This window comes from Taudactylus pleione, unplaced genomic scaffold (genome assembly GCF_031769625.1).
Source record: "Taudactylus pleione unplaced genomic scaffold, aTauple2 ptg000093l, whole genome shotgun sequence".
Lineage (NCBI taxonomy): Eukaryota > Metazoa > Chordata > Amphibia > Anura > Myobatrachidae > Taudactylus > Taudactylus pleione.
The window spans coordinates 4,316,235-4,341,896 of NW_028284495.1; the positions used below are offsets into that span (position 1 = coordinate 4,316,235).

Genomic DNA, 25,662 nt, shown 5'->3' on the forward strand with positions numbered 1-25,662 from the left:
CAATGTGTAATCAGATGTCGTGCAGCTTCCTCCAGTCCGCCTGTAACCAAGGGAAACAACAGAGTTTAGTTCACACAAAGAAGAAGAGAAGGGCAAGGTGAGTATTATATCAACAAATATTACTGAATAAAGAAAGCTCACATACATCTCAGAATAAGAAGTTGAACATAGGTCACTTATCCACCAAGCTGCGCCGGAGTCTCCACGACAGACAGCATTACCTCCTGTGGTTTCACTCTCACACCGCCGCACCGGAATCAGTGAATGACGCGACCACATCCAGTGTAGGGGAAGCCACGCCCAACGCGTTTCATCACACAATCGGTAGGGTCCTCCTGTGTCCCTGGAATGCAAGCCTTTATTAAGAGGTTACTTTGCTCTTGTCATTTTGGGTAAGTATATTGTAAATTTATAAATCTCTTCCAAACATGCTTACACCCGTCTACCCAATACGGACTCATTATTTGTAATATGAAAATGAGTTGTATATAAACTATGTAGTTAGTAAGTGAATATAATCTATTTCTAGGGCGGCATGCTCACGCTTTGTTCACTCAAATAGAAACAATGTGGAGAAAAGTAATAAACAGCCCTGGCTGCTACTGAATAAAAGATACTGCTGATTATTACACCTAGAATAATACGTGTTGATGGTAATTCCTTTTCTGGTGTCTGTGCTATAGAACGGCACCGAAAGGATGAAAGTGTAGGTTTGTGCCCTGACCTCTGACCAATGCTGCCCTACCTGATTGATTTGTAGGATAATTACAGCCCCCATGGCATGACATTTATTACCATATGATTTTATTTGTGACTTGTAATGTTCTTGTATATACAGAATGTACTTCTATTTCTCAGTGTGTGAAAGGTGAATCAGAGGAAACACCACATATTAATGAAAGCATATTTTATAAGCTAGTAACTTATTGTTTACTATTTAGATAAATATATCCTATTTTTAAAGCTTACTGATGATTATAAAACCTCTAATACAATCACACTTTTTCCTTTTGGTATTCTAGTAAATTCTGAGATTTTGAGTTTTTTCCAACTCCTAATTAAGCTTAAGGCATATTGATTTGGTATAAATATAATAATCCATATAAAGCAAAATTTTCCACTATTTTGTTGTTGTTGTGGAATAAATGTTTGATTAAGTTGCAGCAATTGTCTCTACCTTCTCTGAGTAGTTTTAGGGGGGAATTAAATAATCGGCAGTAACTTATCGCTGCTAATTGATACCCTGGGGGTTATTTAATTGTCCCCGATAGCCGGCACTATCTGGAATTTTTGCTTCACTTGCCCGCAGGCAGGCGAACCAAAATCCCAAATAAGTGCCCTTTTTTTTTTTTTGCAGTTGTCATCGTGAAATCACATGGATCCAGGAACTTATCCTGAATCCTATATGTTTTCACCCAAAAACGTGCAATTGTTGGTGCTGTAAAAACGGGGGCATTGAATTGCCTGAAGAAAATAAAATTGCGGTAAAGTCCTGTTTTTACTACATGCAAAATGATTGTATGCAAATGAATTCCTCCCTTTGCTTGGCTGTTAGTCTGCATTATCATTTATACCACTTACTAGATGAAGTAACCGGCATTGCCCTGGTTTAGATCTTCAAGTTATTAAGTTTTATTATGTCATGTCGTCCAAATTTATCTGCCCAGCGTACACCAATGGGAGGTCCGACTAGGACCTCAACCCCCTAGTTTGTTTTCTGGGATCCAATGTTACCACTCTGTGAAGTTTTCGTCCAAATTATGTGATGTCGACCAAGTCCATCCAGTGAAAGGCCCAGAACAGGCTCCCTGGGACAAAGTTCTACCTAGCGCACTCCGCCGTGAGGTCTGGCTGGCACCCCAACTACTCAATTAGGCATCCCAGACCAATTTCCATCCCTTTGTGAAGTTTTCATCCAAATCCAGAATAGGCTCCCTGGGTCAAAGTTCTGTCCAGCTTCTCCGGATCAAAGTTCTGCCCAGCATACACAAGCTGGAGGTTCGATTGGGACCTCAATCCCCGTAAATCCTGGCCAGGATCCAACTTTACCACCTCACGTTAGTTTGAGCTTAATCGGTGCAGGGGTGTCCAAATGCATAACCAGACAGACAGACAAACAGACCAATGAATCTTCTATATAAGATATATCCCCTTATATGATACCTATTTCTTATGTGTATACCTTTTAAGAAGGCATGTACTCGTAGGATTCTCTGTGGTCACTGATTCTGCCTTTTATTCCCATGATGATAAGAAATTGTGTTGGACCAGACAAAGCCGTTTCCTTATCCAAATTATTTTATGGAGTAAAAATATGCAGCGTTTAATAGATAGATTGTCTATTTCCATTTTTTATGTGCTGGAAATGAATTTCTTTAAAATCAACTTCAGATAAAACCTATATTTCCATCAGTGAAATATGATTGTATCAAAATTGTGAGCAATTATAGCTACTTTGGAAATCAACATATAGTACATCTTGTTTACCCTCTCGATAAGAAACAGATCCTGTGCTAACAGCAGTAACAGACATACACCCAGCATGAGTGTGCTGCAATTGTTCTACCACTTTACAATATGAAATTTCATTGTATTGCTTACAGGATACATTGTAATACAGTCAAGGAGACATATTTTCCATTGAGTAATTATCTCCTCAGCTCATTGTAGAAAGGATTTACTGCCAATTAAACTGAATAATATGCATACTTTAACACGCCTTGAGTAATCAGATGCCATGCAGAATAGATAAAAACATTTTAGTAGTAGATTTACTTTAAACATGTAAGCACCAATATTTACATGTTTGAGAGTATTTGTCTTTTTATATATACAGGTTGAGTCTCCCATATCCAAAATGCTTGGGACCAGGGGTATTTTGGATATCGGAATATTCCGTATTTTGGAATAATTGCATGCCATAATGAGATATCTTGGGAATGGGACCCAAATCTAAACACAGAATGTATTTATGTTTTATATACACCTTATACACACAGCATGCAGGTAATTTATACAATATTTTCAATAATTTTGTGGCTCAAACAAAGTTTGTGTACATTGAACCTTCAAAAAGCAAAGGTTTCACTATCTCAGTCATGCTAAAAAAAGTTCCGTATATCGGAATTTTTGGATATGGGAGACTCAACCTGTAATAATTTTACCAAAGGTATTGTGTTTTTTGTTTTATTAAAAAAATATATAAATTATTTCAAAAGTATTTGCAGCTGAGATTGTCTCTCTTAGGGGCATATTTATTCTAATGTGCGGTGAGCCCCTTAAAAACTAAGAATCATTATCGCTGCAGATCGCGTCAATAAGGATTCTTTTCTTCTCGCTTCAATGTTTTAATTTAATCGCTGGGACACAAGCTCCAATAAGAGCCTGTGCCGGAAGTCAGTATGAAGTAAAATAATCACATACGCGATCACTTACTTCCACCTACGGACACATAGGGGCTACTTGCACATACATGGTTTACCAGCTGCATATGCATAATACAGAAAAGAATGCCATGCACATTGGGATCTCTTGCAGACCACCGGACAGGGATCACAAGATCTCTCTTCGGCAGCGCTGATTCACTGCAGTTAGTGGGCTAACACCATCTCAAGATGCTGTCAGCCCACACACTTACCCGGTGAGGCGGGTGGGCGAGCCCCGAGCGGGCTTTCGCTTCTGGCTCCAAGCTGGCGCGCGACCCGCTCCAGGGACAGTGGCAGGTGGGGAGTTTGACTGGGGCGGTACACCTGTCAAACCGTAATGCAGGTGTCCTAAGGCGAGCTCAGGGAGGAAAGAAACCTCCCGTGGAGCAGTTCCTCTCCTAAATTGTCAAGATACAACTAGGGAACATTTTAGTAATATAACATTGTAAACTGTTATTCCAGTTTACAATGCAGCCATGTCTCCTTGCTGCTTGTATGGAGAAAGTCTGCTTGGGCTATGTTTAATACTTCCCAGATACTGATGTAGTGATGACTACATACTGTATCAAAACTGGAGAAAAAATTCCCTAGGGCTGTGGAGTCAGTACACCAAACTTTTTGACCATTTTTAGTACTATTTTTTAGAAATGGTAAATGTATATTAATTAGTAATAACAAATTTAATTTAGTAGAGTTGTAGCAGAAGGTATTTTCCTTACCACGTAAATCATCAAGCTACTTAGATTGGTTGAACATAAAATGTTTATTTTATTAAATTTCTGGCCAAGAAAACTTTGCTACATTTTTTAAAGTAAATATGCAACATACTGCAATAAATAACAAGTTTTTAACAAAATCATAGGCTATATCTTAGAACTAAAGAATATTTAAATCAAAGATTCTCCAGTAACTAAAGCACAATGCTGTAAACCTTCACCCCTGCAGTGCCAACTTTATTAGTACTCACCTGAATGCCAAGTCAAAGGGACCCGACTCTTACCACTGGCTCTCTTCTCTATTTCACATACAGTGGCTGCCATTAAAGTGGATTGGGGGGTTGGCGCCGCGGCTCCTACTGCGCATGTCTATCTTAGCAAATGCGCTGTATAATTATTATTTCAAAGCTGTCCATGACTCTGACTCCACAGCCCTGGTGGTCCCTATAGCACAGCAGCCTTGAGCTATTTAAGAATTTGTTTGACTTGACTTCTTTGAGTTCCTGGCCATATTGGTGTCATTTGAGGGTGTGGCTTATTTAACTATTGCGGGGCCAGAGCTAGGAACATGTATATAGTAGGGATGTGCAGGCTCGGATAGGTTCGAGTTTGCACGTGGAGTTCGGATTTTTCCCTCCAAAAAAACGGAACTCAGAACGAGGCAAAACGTCATCTTACATGGACGAACATCATCATTCCTGGACAAAAGACCAGGAATGATGATGTTCGTCCATGTAAGATGACGTTTTGCCTCGTTCTGAGTTCCGTTTTTTTGGAGGGAAAAATCCGAACTCCACGTGCAAACTCGAACCTATCCGAGCCTGCACATCCCTAGTATATAGTGTTGAAGTGGTGGTTGGTACTAATATAAGCAGATTATGAAGTTTACATCTACTGTATGTAGTACTGTGTAACGTTTATTTTCTGTCTGGTTCATTGTTATATCTCCAAATGCAACTTTGTCATCACTCACAATAAAAATAGACAAAATGTAACTGTCAGGATTCTGGAATCTTGTTGGCTCTGATCAGGAACCTTGGGGCTAGCGTCCTTTACAGGAGACCTAGATGAATCTGGTTAGTTTACGACACTCCTTCTCATGCAGACCTGCTACTAATGTGTGGTTGTGAAGGAATTCTAAATCGAGATGAGCAGCTGACTAGGAGACCTGAAGACAGATGTCTGAACAGGCTAAGGTGGGTATCTGAGAGCAGGGACGTCCTGGTAGGCTGAAGTGGTTAACTGATGGCAGGTGCCCTAGTGGACTGAGACAGATGGCGCCTTTGCAGACTGAAGTGTACAGCTGAAGACAGATGGCGAATTTGCAAACTCAAACGGAAAACTGGAGACAAATGGTACCTGAGCAGATAACTGGAGGCAGATGGTACCTGTGCACACTGGAGTGGATAACTGGAGACAGATGGCACCTTTGCAGACTGAAGCGGACAGCTGAAGACAGATACTGGAAAAGTGGCAAACTGAGCCAGGGAGGCTGTCTGGGTAGAGCTTTTGTTCTGGCACCGGTTAGTGAGCAAGTCCAGGTATAAGTAGGGCACCTTAAGTGCTGATAGGCTGAGTGGCCACATGATTGGAGCAGCTGGAATCCACTTGGTTGGAGACTGTCAGATGACTCACACCAAGATGGTGGCTCCCATGCACCACAGACACAGGAACTGTTAGACGGGGGACATTGACTCAGAAATGACAGAGCAGCCACACCTTACAGAGAAGCCAAAACAGCCAGGACACACCTGGATGGTACTCTTGAGACTACGCCACATCGAGTAACGGGGACTAAGGACCTGATTCAGACCCACTCGCAAGATGCGACCGCTTGCTGCCAGCGTATGGAAATTCAGCTAAGTGACGTAAAGGCAGCCGCTCGCACGGCAAGGCATAAGCACACCCACTATGTCGTGGCGAGCGATCACTTTGTGTTTATAGACGCCCACCAGCCTGTGTTTAGCCGCCCACTTGCGTACGTCATCTCCAGGAAGTATATACAGCCATCAGTACATCGGGTTCCATCGAATCTGACCGCAGCGCTTGCGGTTGACTGTACCCTACTCAAGCACTGTGAGCACTTCAATGTAAAAATCAACTAGGTGACGTGTAATATGACGCTGCCTGTTAATTATGCACGCCCCAGAAATGGCGTGAAAACACTCTGGCACGCCTGCGTTCGCAACTCCACACCCCCGTTACTACTGGCCTGCCCCTGTTACCACCCAGAAACGGCCTCTCCTTTCACTCATTCCACTGGGCTGTCTTTGCAGGGCGAGCAAGAAAATTCTGATCGCTCCTACTAGTTTGCGCACATGCACTGCGAACTACACACATGCTCACATTAGTGAACATCGTCTGCAACGAACGGCTGCTTGCTAGCGAGCGGGTCTGAATGAGCTCCTAAGTCCCCCGATGTGTGACAGTAACATTCGTTAAAAAACAAGATGTAAGAATTATAGCCAATGGCTTTATATTATCACCGCTATGAAGCCCCAAGTTAGCTGATACACAGGGCTAAACAGAGGAACCGGGAGATCAAAACTACCCAAACCACAGGCAGCCTCAGGTAGTGATACGGATCCCCTAACCTCAGTTGATACACAGATTAGGAACCGATAAACGGCCATATACTGTGATTTCAAAGTCATTGAAAATTGGCTAATGGTTGTTCTTTAATCCTGTGGATATCTGAGGACTTACGACAAACAAGTAGAAACTGTTAATATGGCTGCATACGCATGGTACAACCTGCACAACCGAAGATATCGCTGATAGATTTCCCTCCAACTTTCTGTAGTGCAGGGCAAACGATTTTCGGTGTACACACTGGTAGATATCTATGATAGATATTTCAGTGAAGTCATGTCTTACAGGCAAATCTTGACAAAATCACCCAAGTTGACCTGCATATACGGTCGACAATAGATATCGTTATCGTTCATGCGGGAACGCGCATCGTTGGTCAATTGTTCACTGCATAAAAATGAACAATATGAACGATTTATCGTTGAACGTTATCGTTCATATCATTAAGGGAAATCGTCCCATGTGAATCAGAATCCACTTGCCGATTAAAATGAGTTATTGAATCATTATTATTCAATCGCTCATGAATCAGGCATGAAAATGTCGATAACGACCAGCGATGCAAGCTCCTGCTGGTCATTTTCTACATCAGTCATCGCCTGAACTGCTGGTCAATCTGCCGATAACGACAGATTGACCTTGTTCAGGGATGAGGGAGGGTGCCTACACTGAACGGCATATCGTTCATTGTAGGCACTGCAGGGGAAGAGGAACGACTGTACAATTGCAATGTTGTAATCGTACTGTCGTTCTACTATCTGCTAGTGGATATGCACCTTTAGTTTATCTGAAACTGTCACAATCTGCAACATAGATACAATTTTGCAACATTTATGAGCACCGTTTTTTGGGAAGATTCATACCATCGTTCAGAATCACTAAACAGTCAATAAATTTCAGATCTTTAGAACAGTTTTTTAGTTGAACAGGATTACATTTAATTTTTAATTTTATTTTTACATATGCGTATATATGATTTGGCCCTTTGCAGGGGTTTAAGGAAAATATATATTTTAATTGATCTCAATCTCTGTGCTCTCTCTATGTCTTGTTTTTTTCTTTTATGATTCTAGGGTATGGTTATCCCTTTGCTTTGAGAGAGCAGCATTTAGACTGTTTAAGGCAGTGATTCCCAACTTCGGTCCTCAAGGCACATTAATAGTCCTGGTTTCGGTGATATCCAGGCTTGAGCACAGATGGTTAAATCAAAATAACTGAGGTACTAATTAAGTCACCTGTGCTACAGTATGGCTATTCTCAAAACCTGGACTGTTAGTGTGCCTTGAGGACCATGGTTGGGAAGGAGTTTGGGCGCCTTTTTCTCTTTTTTTTTAATATTATTAGTTGCCCATTACAAGTCATATCCTATAAATAGGTAAAACAGAGCACAGTGACAATATACTGCACAAATGAAACCATTTTCTTTCTTCGTATATCTTAGGAGGTGGATGCAGTTCTCCCATAAACACATGTAAAAGAAAGCATGGGCTGAATCTTTTATCACACAGCTATCATAATTGGAAGTGGTTTGCATAAAAACAGAGAGGGTATTCCAGCTTTCTAATTAATCATAATTAATAGACACATTATCATCTGGAAATGTAGTACAACAATAATAAATGACATTATAATTGGTTTAATCTCTTTTTTTTTCATGGTTTCCTTAGGGACCCAGCTGCTAGATGCAGTAATGTGGATATATACAGTACTAACCTTTCTTTTATGTGATCAAGTGAAACTGACATTTAGAGCAACAAGTTCAGAATGCCAGATTCTCTTGGTGAACAGGGGACAATGGCAGTGCATGCCCTGTACATAATTAAACGGTGAAAACAAAGTTTTATGAAAGTGAAAAAAATACAGCACACACCTCAATAATATATATATAAAAGTCTTCTTATTTACAGGGATTTCATTTGTTTTTTTAAACACCTTTTTTTTTTTTTTTTTTTAGACATGTTTGTTTTACTCTGACGGAGAGTATAGATTTATCCTCATATACCTAGGGTTCAATCAAATTAGGTGCGTGTTTACAAAAATTAGTTTGCTTTATGTCACTCGCAAACGTCACATTAATGCGCACTACCAAAAAATGCGAGATCCAATTAGAAATGCCTATTTTCGCTACTTGCGATGAGGTTGTGCTAATTTTCTATAGCATGCGAATTCAGAGAAGGTCATGAAAAAGTGTGGAAACCATCCTGGACCCAAAAAAATTAACAATTTAATTCGCAGAATCATATTATAGAAGGCTGTTAGTATGGATAAGGAAAGAACTGGAGATTTTTAAATGGCTGATTTGTGGATTTAAATTTTTTTTAAAAAATTATAAAAAGCAAACACTTTTCATTTAATCTTGATAAAGAACAATTATTTTTAATAAAAAAAAAAATTTAATTACATTTGGGGTGCCTAAACTAACAAAAAAGTTGATTTGGGGGTAATTTTTTTTCCAAAAAAATTACATTTAATTTCTGGGGCCAATTAAGTTAATTGAAAACTTCTAAATGCCTAATTAGTCATTAGGGGGGAAGGGTGTGTCCAAGAGGTTCCGCACGGTGTCCTGACATTATTGCCATAAAATAGTTTTTCCCTACCATCTGACACCCATAGGGGAGTGCTCACGAAAAAACTCTGGAAAATAAAAGTGAGTTTGGAATTTGATTGCAACTGCAAATCGCAGTGCAAGTTCCCTGTGAGAAATGCTCGAACCAGCTAACTCACACCTAATTGGATTGCTCCCCCTAGTGCCTATACTTCATTTGGCACGACTGAGATGCTTGGGAGAGGAGTAGCGTGTTGTAGTTTTCTTTAAATTTATATCGTATCTCATCACAGATGCAGCAAAACACCACTCAAAGTGTACTAGGGAAACTGGGCTGCGACTTTAATCTCACAGGATTTAGTTATAAACTTCATCTTAACACTTCATATACAGTTTCAGACTCACTCGCACACAGATATACAAATGTCACACATGGTCAGTGCAATGTAGCAAAATAGTTTTGTAGCTCCCAGTTTTATTAATGCGAATGAGAAGCACAATTTGAGGTAGTAAGACGTTTGGCGCGACTGAGACATCCGGGTCCTGGTGCGCCAAGAGAGGCTGTTTGCAGAAACTTGAACAACAGTGTATGAGGACACATCTGTATATTTATTCGTTGGTTTGGGGATATACACAATACTTCCATAATATATGTATTTACTGCATCATATGGTTAAAAAAGTACTTAATTTTTTTTTTTAATTACCATGGTAAGCCGAACGCTGTTGTCACACACTGCAAGGGTGTCGCTTACTGCTGGGGAAGGATTCCTCTCTGGTGGTGCCAGGGGGTTTGGCTGGCATCCCCTGACAGTTTCTGTGGCAACTGCTCTGCTGACTCTTGCAGGTCTTTCCTCCCGTAGTGTCCCACTGGATGTTGCTGTCATGTTGTACCAGACACCGGCCGGTACTTACCGGGTCCAGCTGCACTGGGGTCCCGGACAGTGACTGGCAGCAGATGGGAAATTACTGGAGCCCACTACTGGTGTCTTGGTACCCAGCTCCTCCCCACTGTCTCCTGCTGCAGCTGCAAAGTGCAGTCAGCTGCAGCTCCCCTAGGGGTGCAAGTGCCAACTTGCAGGAAGATTTAAAGGGACAGGCACACCAACTGTGACTTCAAGAGGGAGTATCTGGACACATAACAAGTGCAAGAGTATAGGCTCCATTACCTTACTCCAATGTTTTGTCCTTTCTGGTTTCTACGGCTCTTTCTTGACCTTGACTTTGTTCCTGACTCGATATTGTCTGATCCCTGGTACCGTCTTGTCTGTTTGGACCTGTCGCTGCTTGTCAACTACATCACACTCCGCTTCTATCCAGATTACACTGGCACCTGTACTAGGGAACCAAGTGTGAGAGCTGCGACCTGCATGTCAGATGCATCTAAGTCCATACCTCCTTGCGGGGGTACCTGATGAATACCGCTGGCATGTTAGACATTGCGCCTCAGTACTGGGTCTTATCAATCCTGAAGTATGGGCTAGCATCTACTATCCATCTGTGAGCTTGCAACAGCCGACATCTTGCCGGCGTCTTCCCTTCAGCTGGCCTCTAGCGCCCGCCTCTAGGGATGTGCCTGCCTGGTTGTGCTACTCCAATGCGTGTTCTTCCTTCTTTTTGAATGCCCTATTTAAACCCCTCTTACCCACATCACAAGTAACAGATCTTTGTCTGCATATGTGCTTGATAGCCTGGCTACTATAGTTACTGTGTCATGTGGATACCCTGCTGGATATTCTCCTGTTCTCCAGTGTCTCATGTGGATACTTTGCTGGATATTCATTAGACTTAGCCTCTGAATTACAGTGAAATAATGGGCCTTTGGCTGCAGTTTTCACTCAAGGCCTGGAAGACTGCATCAAGAACGAATTAGCTGCATGGGAACTCCCATCCTCCCTTAATGAATACATTTCCAGTGTACCAAAAAAGTCTTATGTAAAGGTCAACTTAAAAAGGATGTCCCTTTCAGCTCTAAAATCCATATAGTTCCTCAGTTCCAGGCACAAGTGCAAGCTCAGGAGAAGCATATGCAATTGGGGTGCTCTCAGTTCACACCTGAAGAGAGAGTTTCAAAAATAAATTCTGATTTTACTTTTATTTTCCTGAGCATCTACTGGCAAATTGTACTCATTGTCCAGTAAATATGAACTAATTGGTACTGGATAGGGTTTTCTAAACCCTCCCAAACTTTTTATTAGCTTGCTCATTCCCAGTCTATCTGGAAATCTCTTCTGGATTCATTACACTGGCTGCTCTTCTGGATTCCGGTGCTGGCGGTAACTACTCTGGTCAACAAATTTTAAGCTTTCCACTCAATCTCTGGATTTACCCCTATTCCTCCCAGGCATCAATGGGAGCTACATTCTGAAAGGAGCAGTTCACCTCCAGACTATTCCCATTCATATCCAGGTTGGAATACTTCAGTCAGAATTAATCTCTTTTTTTTTTTTTTTGTCTTTGGATCTACCTCAGCCTCCTGCATCTGTAGTTCTTGGTCTTCCTTGGCTTTTCAAGTTCTTTTCTCTGGATCCTCTTGTTTTGGTTGCTGTTTTAGTAAAGTGTCTCCAACCCTGACCCTAGCTTCTACACACAGAAAATTCTTTGCGTATTTTGTACAAGTCTCTCCAAGACGTATGTCCTAAATGGGTTGGGCTTGGGATCCCGGCGGTCAGAATCCCGACGCCGGCATCCCGACAGGGTTAGGAAACTGACACCTGTTGGTTGGTATCCTAACCCTCCTTCCCCAGTGCCTGAACCTAACCTCCCCCCATAGTGCCTAAACTTAACCTCCCCCTCCCCGCACCCTAAAACTATTTCTCACACCCCCCCCCTTAGTGCCTAACCTTAACCCTTCCTCTAGTGCCTAACACTAACCCTCCCCCTAACCTCACTACTTTCGGCATTCTGACAGGCATCGGGATTCTGGCGCTGGCATTCTGAGCAACACAATCCCTGCGGTCGGGATTATGCCCGCATCCCATTGTAAACAGTGAGCACTGCCCCAGGGTCATTGATATAATGCCTGGAAAGCACCGTCCTCAGGGTCATATCTTTCCACTTTCACTCCCTGAGACTCAGTCAATGTCTGATTATATCCAAGAAAGCCTCAGCAGGGTCTTATTCGACCATCTTCCTCACCTAAGCATCTGAGGCAGGTTTTTTCTTTGTAAAGAAAGAGGAATGCCTCATTGAGACCATGCATAGACTGTACAGGCTTAAATGTAATCACAATCAAAATAGATGTCCACTTCCACTCATCACTGAGCTATTTAACCATATTAAGGTTGCCTCAATCTTCATGAAATTAGATTTTACAATCTCATTTGAAATTCTGCTAAATATTCTCCTTCTCTCCATTGTCTCCCGTGGACACTCCTGCTCACCAGTATCTCCTGTGGATACTCTGCTGAATATTTTCCTGCTCTCCAGTGTCTTCTGTGGAAACTCTGCTGGTTACTCAGCTGGCAACTAGTGCCTCCAGAGGTCCACAGGAAATTTTCTGTTATTGTCTTAATTGAGTCTTCCTGAGCTCAGTGTTATTTCTTCTGCACACTATTACTACTGGCTTGTGTCATCCTCCAAGTTGTTCTCTGCTAGTTACATCTGGATTACGCCCAGGAGGCCGCAACCGGTGGGAGGGCTGCAGCGAAGTCCAAAGTCCCCTGTGTGAATCCCAGGATCCAATAGGCTTCGCACCTCGGGGTTGCTCCTAGTTTGTGACAACACAGAATCCCAAAAAGTTTATCCTGACCTCTATCTTCTGATACTATTGACATAGTTGTATTTATATTTACCATGAATTATTGGCCTTGGCTCATCATTTAGTTTTATCTACATACACATTGATACATATTACTTACACTTATCTGGTTCCACCCACTCAGGCGGCTTTGTATGCATATGTAGTGTGGTGTAATAACAGACAAATATCATCAAAGCAGTTAGCTCAACCTACAAGGTTGATTTTCACAAAGGATGCACAAGATATAGCACACCATGACATGTTTACTGGTCTACCAGGCCAAGCTAAAAATAGTTAGGGAATTCCTCCCAGGCAAGCACTAACAGATTTGTTACTGGCAAGCGTAAAGTTAAGCAAGTGAAAGTTACACGACTGCGATCAGCTAGCTACTCATTTCAGTGCTACCTACCAAGGTATACTTAGTCTACTTACTACTAAAAGAATATTTCACTTCTGCCCAAAAGGATATACATACCTATTAGCGGATTTTTATCAAGTTCCCTTCCTTTGCTAAACCAATGTTCATAAAAATGGATTATGAATTCTGAGCCTACTTTTGATTCACAAAAAGACCCCAATTGGGATTCCAGTATCTGTTGTAAGATTGCAATCTGGGAACTCCAGAATAATAATAGGAACTTCACTTTGGCATTTGAACGCTTTTTAGGACCCAGCTTAAAAAAATATATATATATATTAACTAAAAAATAATTGAGCACCACTGGATTACATTGTATGACTGACTAACAGGCGGGCAGTTAACTGGGTATGGTAACAAAGCTTCTGCTTCATACTTTTTCCTTAGTCTGATCCCTATCATTTGGCACCAGTGTGGATAATAATTTATATCTACCTACATCTAATGGGGCCCATACATCAGCAATCACAAACCTATTCACGAATTCTGCATTTTTTCAGACTTAACGATTCTCCAATACACCAATATGCGCTCATAATGTGCCAATATTTTTCAGTGATGCGCAAATCTTTTTCATCCAAAGACTGGTCCGGCAAATCATGGAAGTGCCCATACATCATATCAAAGGGTAGTCATTTTACTAGTTACATTTAAATAAAATTGTTCTACGGCTGAAAAATTACAATCCTCAGCCTCAACTGGTTGGCAAAATCCAACATGTTGGACAACCTGATTCACCAGTTCCAATCACTTTTTGGTCAGAATCGGCAACCAATGATCCCCCATACATCGACTATTTTTTATTTTTATTTTTTTACACAATCATCTGCAAAATGTACAATTTCACCATTCGATTGGTGATGTATGGGCCCCATAAGACAGTAGAAGAAACTGAAGTTGGCTTATCTGCACTTCCTCTGATTGATCTCTTGAGTCCTAGTATTACACTTTCTTATCCCATGTTGTATATATTATCCAGTACTTTACTTACTGCTTTTAATGCCATAGAAATACTCTCTTTACGGTTTCAAGAAAGTAGTTAATTTTTCCAATTTGCCATAATTCAACAAAAAACATTTCCTGCAACAATTTTTTTCACATTTCCTACATTATGGAAAAACTGTTTATGAACATCTGCAGTAATCAAATTTGTTCCAACTTCCAAGAGATGTCACACACTAATAACCCTAATGGGGTTTTAGTTTTCATAATATCTTTAGTGTTAATATCTGCACTGTTGCTTTATTCCAGTAGCTAAAATAAAAGGTATCATAATCTGTTTAAATTTCATACTATGGGCCCCATTTACAAACGAAGGGAAATACCAGCGGGAATTTTAGTTTAGTATCACTGTGATAAAAACGAAAATTCCACTGGTATTTAGTAATACTTACCCCTCCGGTGAGGTCCCGCGAAGTCCAGCGAAATCCTCGTCCTCCACGAGGTCCTCTGCTGAGCTGCTGGCAGCGACGGGCTCCAGTGTCATGCGCATGCGCGACAGTCCATCTGCGCATGACAGGGAGACCCGGCAGTACTGCGTTGAAGCCGGAAAGGCACTGCCAGGTCTCCATTGCCAGCAATGGGGCCCGCATCGCTCTCGCCATCTTAAAGATGGCGAGAGCGATGCTGTACAAACAGCGGTAATCTAAGATTACCGCTGTTTACTAAATACAGGAAGATGGTATAACCCCTTTAGCGAGCGCTAAAGGGGTTATATTTCGTTTTGTAAATGGGGCCCCAAATACATAAAATTGTTTTGCATGGTTTACCCACCTATTTATACCTGCTGTCATTTTGACAGACAACCCTGATTCTTTGTGTAATTATATAGCCTGTTACTTAGATGAGTGACTAAGGCACTATTCAGCTTCAGTATTAAATCAAGGCTGCCGTGCACTTTGCATATCTTTTCTGTAAATGGGTCTTTAAATCCACAGGGATCATAAGTTAAACCATTAAGTATTCTCAAAAATAAATTCTAGCGGAACTTCACATCCTGTGTCTGGGATTTTAACTCGATGGTGCTGTCAGTCATGTTTTTTCAATGAAAGTGGAGATTTTCTTTTTTTTATTAGGATGTCATTTTGATACATACTAAGTTCTTTTTTGTTTTATTGTTTTAAGTTGTGTTTAACTAGTATCAGAGCAACCAATAACGCAAAAAGGAAGAAGCACTGGTTAGCAGAAAAAAATCTCTTTATTAAAAATAAATAATATATATTCAAATCCTATATATAATAGCACACGGCCGTGTACCTTATTTATAATCTAAAATTATAAACATATGCATTAACAATTAACATTCAATATTGTTGCCACAGGATATAAAAAGTAAATTATATCCATGCACATGCTGAAATGCTATTATATTCCAACTGGTTATAATCAGATACAGCATGTAATTAATCTTAATCTGATCCACAAGTATATCCAAATTTCTCATGTCAGTTTATATTAAACCTCTTCTATCCTGTCTGCATGTGGCTTGTAGGTTAGTAAGCGGTGCAGCTGTAGCATAAGAAAGGCTTCAGAATTAAAGAAGACAAGTGGAGGTGTTTCCCATAGTAAATAATCAGATTCTAGCTCTCATTTACAGATGTCTCCTCATACATCTAGCCTCAATACGCCACGTGGAGTGAGATGTCTGGCGCGATTGAACCGCCAGGTCCTGTGCAACTGTGCTAGCGCCGAGTGTCTTTTGCTGAACATGTGGCACTGCGATGTAGTAGTATGCACCAGGACACTGTGCTGATTAATTTGATATGTGACACTTGTATATTATAAGAGCACGGTCGTGCCCTTATATTAAGGCTGAATCGAAAAAACTGAATTTTCCATAGAGAATTCCGACATGGTGTTTAAGGGGCTACACCTCAAAAGCTATTGGAGGTACAGAGCTGAAATTTGGCATGGACGGGTATAATGGTCGCTCAGTGCTGCATGCCAAATTTCAGGGCAAAAGCATAAAAATGAGGATTTGGGAGTAATCTAAAATTCCAACTGTCAGTTTTTTCTGACATTCTCAGTTAGGACAACTTTTCTACTGTTCTGTATGGGGGATTTATGGGAAGGCATAACTCAGGGTAGGGGGCGAATTTAGACTAGGGGTTTGTTCTATTAGGTAGCTATTGTTCCAGGGTGGGGCCTTTTGGGGTTTAGGTAATTGAGAATTACAGTTTTTAAACAATTACCTCACAATTGTGCCATTATAGAGATAGGAAGCTTTAATTTGTTGCGCAGCCTCAGTAGGTGCCTTCAGCAGGTGGACTCACTGTGGCTTCACCTAGGTGCAGCAAGATGGTTGTCTTTTGCTGGTGTTAGCGGCAAGGCAATGTGGCAATGGCAGCTGGTGGAATCGGTGGCGGGTACCCGGCTTCGACTGCAGCAGTGCAGGCTACAGTGGCAGCGGTGGTGGTGCAGGCTGCAGAACCTGGCGTCTGTGCGGGTGTTGGCAGCGGGACTCGATCCGAGAGACCAGTCCCTACAAGCCATTCTGCCGAAATTCAAAGATGGCCGCCGTGAGCCAATCACGGCTAGCGATGTCATCGCCCCGCCCCTTGGATGGCTTATATAAGCCAGCGCGAGGAGGCGGCATTGCAATCCGGCGAAGGAGAGGGAGCAATGAAGAGCTCCTAAAGAAAGAAGACGCCGGAAGTCCTAGTTGGCGGTGGCCATGTAAAAGAGCTTACACAGGCTGCCGCCCACTAGGACATCCAAAAGACCTAGAGAGGTGGTAGCTGCGCAAAAGAGCTAATTGGCTGTCACAACCATTGCAGCTAATAATTGCCTTCTATAAGCCAGACAGTCTTGATATGTTAATTTACCTTCTGTTCTTCCTAAAAAGAGCCATATGTTGTCTCAATGCTCCCTACGTAGCCTAAATGCACCCACATTTGTTGACAAACTGATCATCGCTCTTTCTGTAAATAAAAAGTGATACTATTTCTTTAAGCTTGACACAAATGCATGTGTTTCCCCAAATGAGCAAGATGACAGATGGATCCAATGGTTTGTATCATTATAGGACAAGAATGGTCATGAGGTGACCACTGTCAAGGCTGGGTGTACAGACACATTCCCACCTTACTAACTAGGTGCAGTGCATCTGGAAAAGAGTTGCTCAGCCTCTGCACTGAGCAATTTGATCTCTTCCGATTTGGTCACCTAATTGTCTATGTTCTGTTTAAAAATATACCATACTTAACGCTGAAGATCTTGAATATATTTAATATTTCTGTTGTATCATCTATTATTCATATTATTCAAAATTATTCATGTTAACCTAATTATTGTTTTTATTTGAAGATTAAATGCCACCAGTGGTCATCTACAGTGATCAGCAAAAATCTCACCACTGTTATCCGTTCTTTCCAATCTACCTTATGCCACTCTGGTTCTCTCGAAACCCCTGCTGCATACATACTAACCTAAAGGCTGTATAAGCCTCTCCTTCTGTGCTTCCATTTAGGTTCTCCCATCACAGATCCACTGTATTGCCAGCTTTGCAGACTTACAGATGCATGGATTCCTGAATGAAAAGACTGGCAATCTCAGTGGTCAGGGTCGCATGCAGTGCCCTGACATACGTCTCTGTTCTGTGCTGATCCTTTGAAATTACTTGTGCACGCCCACTACCTGTTTTCGCAACGTTATTGCACTGCCTGGGCTCCCCCTAGTGAAGTATATGTTGTCTAAAAAACATATTTTACTGCTTTCAGGATTGGTGTTTGAGCAGCATAAATTAAGCAAGATTGTGTATGCTACAAATATTTGAATTCATTGACCATCTGTGGTTATTTCTTTTGTACTTCTATGCCAGAAAGAATCATTAAAAGAAAGCTGTGGCTTCTGCAACTTGCGATCTATTGAGCTGTAATCAGCAAAATATGATACTAGCTCAGTCTGTCTGGCAGATGGTGCTGATTGACAGTGGGGATCCCAAGGGAGTGATCCTGAATACTGTACTGCACTGCACTGTGTACTTAACAAAGAGGGGTCCAACTCATGATTGTTCTCTACTAATTATTCATCATCTCTAAGCATGCACCAATTATTATAACATGCTGAGATGCACTTCTTAAACAATCATATATGTAAAAATAAAGTATCCTTTACCCAGCTTATCATTCATATCCCATGCTCTGCAGTTTCTGAATTAAATTTGCGTTGTACACTGTGACAAATTAGGTATATTCCTGAACCACTGTGCTCTATCAATTTGGATTAAGCAGTCCAATAAATCCATTAGGTTCGTTGTACGTGATGTCTTAGTCTTTATTTGATGGTGTCCTAGATCTTGTCAAGTATTGGTCTCTAAATTGCCTTAGTAAATCATATGCTAATAAACACATCCTCATCCTCAAACATACAGATAATCAACAGGATTTTTTTTCTGTAGCAGATTTGTTAACCCACATTAATATTTATAATCATAGAGTAGTTATGTCTGGGCTACCATTATCAGGGGGGAAGGGGCTATGAAACACAAGGAGTTGGCATGTGTTAATGCTACATCATCTGCTGTCTTGGCCTCACCCTGATATTCAGGGAACATTTGGAGGGTGGTCTGGCATCTCCCTACCAAAAACTGATGAAAGTGATCACTCTGTTCTGGTTAGGTCTATCTGATGAGACCCATGCCCTCTTAACACTAGCTGTCAAGACAAAATGTCTAGAGCAGCAGTAACTGACTGATTAGCAAATCTATTGTGATAATTACATTCAGCAGGGTGTATGGATCTTTGTTATACATGATAGATTTATGGTAGTGAAGTTAAATTAAATACATTTAAATGGAACATGTCCATCCATTGAAAAACATGCATGTAACATATAGCATAAGGCTTCATTCAGACCTGAAGTTAAGGGATTCTTAGGGACTATTCTTATACCAATGCGATATTAGCATAAATTGAGGGTAAGAGACCAGATGAAAAGTGGAACCACCAAAAAATATTTTAAATACAGGCAAAAAAACATGACATTTTCACTTCATTGTAATTCTATTACTTTATCTTTATGTATCTGTTATGTTAATTAATTATGTTGGACAAGAGTATGTGCAAAAATCATGAAGAGTGCATTAAGCTGGCCATATACATGATGATTTTGGTGGACCAACTTGGACCTTTTAATCCATGTTTAGGCAAACTAGTTAAATATGAGGTACAAAACCGTTGCTTGAACACTTTAAAATGTGATCAAATCTGATACATTTTACCGAATTGGTGGAGAAATTTTAGTGAACTGGCGAGTCCTCTATACCAGTGGTTCCTAAACTTTCTTGAATCATAGCGCCCCTAGAGTATCAGCATTTTTTTTACGGCATCCCTAGGCCAAAAGTTTCCTATTGAGAAACGCGGCAAAACGTATTAAGTAAATTGTGCATTCCTGTCACCCTTAGGTTCAGTTAAGTTGTGGTGGACAGGGATGCACTTCTCTTTATCCACATATTTTATGATTGGTAGCCACCAGCATCTGGTTTTGCCTATCACATTGCCCAAAAATCATTTTATTTGGTACTGGACCACCAACCCATGGCACCCAGTTTGGGAACCACTGCTCTATGCCCATAATGTGTATGCTGTTATTGGGTAACAGGTTACATTGTGCCCCCTTTCCCATCCATATGTATGGAAAGTCTAGAGAACAGCCGCATGTACTGTAGCCTATCTGGCCCCTTTGGTCAAATTACGGAACAATCTGATAATTTTTTTGTCCTACCAAACCGTGATCTCACCATGGTAGTGCAGTTTAGTAGCTTGTATATACATATATACAGTCAGGTGCATAAATATTGGGACATTTTCATATTTTGGCCTCTATTCACCACCACAATGGCTTTGAAATGAAACAAACAAGATGTGCTTTAACTGCAGACTTTCAGATTTAATTTGAGGGTAATTACATCCAAATCAGGTGAATGGTGTAGGAATTACAACGGTTTCTATATGTGCCTCCCACTTTTTAAGGGGCCAAAAGTAATGGGACAAAGTAAACAATCCTAAATCTAACTTTCACTTTTTAATACTTCGTTGCAAATCCTTTGCAGGCAATTACAGCCTGAAGTCTGGAACGCATAGACATCACCATACGCTGGGTTTCATCCCTGGTGATGCTCTGCAAGGCCTCTACTGCAAATGTCTTCAGTTCCTGCTTGTTCTTGGGGCATTTTCCCTTCAGTTTTGTCTTCATCAAGTGAAATGTATGCCCAATCGGATTCAGGTCAGGGGATTGACTTGGCCATTGCATAACATTCCACTTTTTAGCCTTAAAAAACTCTTTGGTTGCTTTTGCAGTATGCTTTGGGTCATTGTCCATCTGCACTGTGAAGCGCCGTCCAATGAGTTCTGAAGCATTTGACTGAATATGAGCATATAATATTGCCCGAAACACTTCAGAATTCATTCTGCTGCTTTTGTCAGCAGTCACATAATCAATAAATACAAGGGAACCAGTTCCATTGGCAGCCATACATGCCCACGCCATGATACTACCACCACCATGCTTCACTGATGAGGTGGTATGTTTTGGATCATGAGCAGTTCCTTTCCTTCTCCATACTCTTCTCTTCCCATCACTCTGGTACAAGTTGATCTTTGTCTCATCTGTCCATAGGATGTTGTTCCAGAACTGTAATGGCTTTTTTAGATGTTTGGAAAACTCTTATCTGGTCTTCCTGTTTTTGAGGCTCACCAATGGTTTACATCTTGTGGTGAACCCTCTATATTCACTCTTGTGAAGTCTTTTCTTGATTGTTGACTTTGACATATACACCTACCTCCTGGAGAGTGTTCTTGATTTGGCCAACTGTTGTGAAGGGGTTTTTCTTCACCAGGGAAATAATTCTTTTGTCATCCACCACAGTTGTTTTCCTTGGTCTTCCTTGTCTTTTGGTGTTGCTGAGCTCTCCGGTGCGTTCTTTCTTTTTAAGAATGTTCCAAACAGTTGATTTGGCCACACCTAATGTTTTTGCTATCTCTCTGATGGGTTTGTTTTGATTTTTCAGCCTAATGATGGCTTGCTTCACTGATAGTGACAGCTCTTTGGATCTCATATTGAGAGTCGACAGCAACTGATTCCAAATGCAAATGTCACACCTAGAATCAACTCCAGACCTTTTACCTGCTTAATTGATAATTAAATAATGAGGGAATAGCCGACACCTGTCCATGAAATAGCTTTTGAGTTGATAGTCCCATTACTTTTGGCCCCTTAAAAAGTGGGAGGCACATATAGAAACCGTTGTAATTCCTACACCGTTCACCTGATTTGGATGTAATTACCCTCAAATTAAATCTGAAAGTCTGCAGTTAAAGCACATCTTGTTTGTTTCATTTCAAAGCCATTGTGGTGGTGAATAGAGGCCAAAATATGAAAATTCTGTTAATGTCCCAATATTTATGCACCTGACAGTATAAATTCAATGAGATCTCTGTTTTCCATTGTATATTAACTACAGCTGACAAGCAAACCTACCAGTAGCTACAATGGTTTATTTGTTGGGATTCTATGTGTACTGTATGTATCAAGCAATAGATAAACTTACCAAACTTTCTAAAGTGATCAAGGGGAAGTGTTGCCTATAGCAACCAATCAGGTATATCCTATTATTTATCTAGTACATTCTATAAACCTCCACTTGTACCATTTACAGGAGGCAAAACCCAGATTATACCAGAGAGATAATGAATAGGATGTTGAAAGCCATTTTCTTGTATGAATGATGCCTAATGCTGGGTACAAACTTTCACAATGGATTGGTCAGTAGACCGATTTGCTGTCCGCGCGGCCATTTGGTAAGCTATACACACTTGCCAATCAGCCGCTGAATATGTCTGACTTGATATCATAACTGGACGGCATTTAAATTTTAATAAAATTGAACATCATTGTTCAGACATATCGGGTGTACACACCAGCAGATGCACTTGCGATATACTGTATTGTTCATCCATCGCACCAACAATATACAATATATTGACAAGTATGTACCCAACATAACAGCTCGTAATATAAGAAAAGAGACCATGTCTTTAAATAAATAATTTTTTGCACTGTATCTTTCTGTCAGTGTAGAAAGAGTGCAGAGTATTATGTTTTGAAAAATATCTTTTTATGTTGAACTTGCTTTGAAAGTCAGATCTACAATACTGTTCTCTGTAAAGTGTATCTCACCAGTGATTTCATTGTGTTATCTGTTCCTTCCCAGAGTAGTGAATTGTACCCAATTGAAACTTGGCCAGCTTTAAAATTAGAAGTAATTAACCTCAATAATGGCTGCAAATAGTGGCCATTAATACTTGTGAGGAAGAGTACGTACATATACAGGTTGAGTCTCCCATATCGAAAATGCTTGGGACCAGGGGTATTTTGGTTATCGGAATATTCCGTATTTTGGAATATTTGCCTACAATAATGAAATATCTTGGGAATAGGACCCAAATCTAAACACAGAATGCATTTATGTTTCATATACACCTTATACACACAGCCTGCAGGTCATTTTATACAATCATTTCAATAATTTTGTGGCTCAAAGTTTGTGTACATACATGAAATTCATTTATGTTTCATATACACCTTATACACAAAGCCTGAAGGTATTTTTATGCAATATTTTTAATAAGTTTGTGCTTTAAACAGTTTGTCTACATTGAACCATCAAAAAGCAAAGGTGTCACTATTTCAGTTATGCTAAAAAATATTCTGTATTTTGGCATATTTGGATATGGGAGACTCAACCTGTATTGTATGTTGCAATCACCTGCTTCATCTTCTGTAAATGGTAGGACATGGTAGTGTAAAATTAGGTTAATTGGCCTATTGAAATCCATTAATGGTTGAGGAAAGTGATTTGTACATTAACTGAAATATTCAAACAGCCATTAAATACTGTCTTAATTATTCAAAAACTCATAGATTTTCAGAGTAAATGTGCTGCATATGTAATAAAAGAAATCTGCATCTTAGTTTTAATTTGCCTTTATAAAGTGCACAGACATGGGCTTTACACCTACGCACACCATGAGCTGGGATGTCATTGATTATTATGAATGGTTGTGTGTTCTACATCCTGTGCTTCTGCCCAAGGAATCACATGATCGCTACCTGACTCCCTACCTCCCAACCTCTGCAAAAGAAAATTAAATTCAATTTAAAAAATGAGAAAAAACTAATTAAACTTTAGCTTAGTTACAAGTACTATTAAGTAGACTACAGTCAGATGCCCCATTGCCTATTGAAATGAATAAGCGAAGCACTGTGTATAAATTAATTAGAATGGGCAGAGCCCGGGCCGTAACTAGGGGTTGGATGTCTGGTGCCATCACCCAGTGCAGAGGGTCTAGAGGGCTGCATGCCTGCTGCCTGTGGCACCGGCAGACCTAGAAAGCCACCCATCCTTAGGACATTCCTGGTGCTCAGCTTCATCATGGCCTGGTGGCAAGCCGCCACAGTGTTGCACGGATCGTCCTGATGATCCTGTTTTCCCTGGTTCTGGTGGCAAGCCGCCCAGAGCATCCTTAGGATGCTCCAGATACATGTCTTCTCCTTGGTATCAGCAGTCCCGAAGCCTCATTGTGATGTAATTAAATAACATGTTCAGGGGTGGGACCAGCACAGGAGATGTATTCACCCTGCTACGGCCCTGGTCAAAGCTACCACTATTTTCAAATTGCTTGACAGCTTAGGCTAGTGTTCACTAAAACAGGGTAAAAGGTGCTCATGCCAATCGGCTCCCAACTGTCATTTTTCAAACAGATGGCAGTTAGGATCTGATTGGCTGGAGCTCCATTTATCATACACAGCGAGCTTTAAAACTTGTTGCATATGATTGAACTCATTGATATATGGGCCCCAAAGTCTTCAGTTTCAACAATGTTTACTCCTGTCATTTTGAGAACTAGACCCAAGTTGATAAGCACAGTGCTGGAGCCTGTCATGGCTGGCGCAAAAAAAAAATCTAAAGCAATTAAACACACTGTTGCTGTAAAATTGTAACTATACTGGTAGTGTCTATCAAGGTCTATAGTGACATTTGTAGCTTGTATACTGTTCCCTAAACTACATAAATTACATATTTTAGTCAAAATAAATGAGAGGAACCTATTTAAGGATATAGGGGCAGACGATAGAAGAGGTGGCAAGTGCCAAATGAGCTGTAACCAGTGCTGTTTGAAACTTATATTCAACCTCGGTGTGTATGATAGCAGATAATGTATAGAAAAATTAGTTTTCTTTATGTTATCTGCAAACATCTTTAGAGGACTTCTGCAGTGCATCCGGTCATCCACCAACAACGTGCTCTCCCTATCTGCATGATCATGCCTGTGCATTGTTATATTAATCCACCAACAATGTGCTCTCCCTATCTGCATGATCATGCCTGTGCATTGTTATATTAATCCACTAAGTGGTTGTTGTGCTTCAGTGAAGGGCAAATATCTTGACACAATTCTTACACCAGACATGTGATGAGGCTGCTTAGGATATCTGTCAATAGGTAACTGTTCTAATCATTGTTTTCTTATTACAATATCTTTCAGGGAATATCTCGGGAAGCAGTTGCAGTCAGAACAACCACCAGCAGTCACTGCAAGAAGTTAAATATGTCTAAAACCAACTGTCATTTGCACGATTTGCTTCCGTATCGCCCATTCATTAACTTGTATTTTTGTTAACCGTAGCCGTTGTTTGTGTGTTTTGTACTTTGTTTTCCCATTAAAATCCATGTTCTAGTTAAGGATAAATGTGAAACAGATCTGGTGTGCTAAAAATCACTGTTCTGGTGGTCGGAGAGGATACATGAAGTGTCTTTTCCAGGTTAAGGTACAGAATTAAGAAGAGCGATCAGCACATATGTTCTGTAATTTATTGATATGTGAAAATGACAATTAAATTAACCATTCCAAAAAAAAAAAATCTTTTTTGTTTTCTTTTTACTGTTGTACTTTCTTTGCACTTTTGATCTATGTTATTAGCAGAAATCGACTTTTAGCTTTTAAGTTGCCTTTTTATGTGACAAAAAGGGAATAATAAAGCAGTACAAATGAATGCAACAGAGAGTAGTTGTGTATATTGCAAATTATAGTTTAATTACAACTTTATCTTGAATTATTGACGCAGTGTGACAAAGAGACTTTGATATTACTTTGGCTCAGCTCAGATGTATTAGGTAGTATATATGCTTTGGAAACTTGAAAAATAGTCAAAATTTTAAAAGGA

General features: G+C 40.4%; 1 protein-coding gene across 1 annotated transcript in view; it reads left to right on the forward strand.

Moving 5' to 3' along the window:
* Window positions 1-25,407, forward strand: part of ATP6V1H (ATPase H+ transporting V1 subunit H) — a 146,352-nt gene extending 120,945 nt beyond the window's left edge. Inside the window, exon 16 of the mRNA XM_088469540.1 lies at window positions 24,984-25,407. Within this exon, the coding sequence (XP_088325666.1) occupies window positions 24,984-25,044 (61 nt within the window). The 3' untranslated portion in view covers window positions 25,045-25,407. The remainder of the gene's footprint in view (window positions 1-24,983) is intronic.
* Window positions 25,408-25,662: the final 255 nt, after the last annotated feature.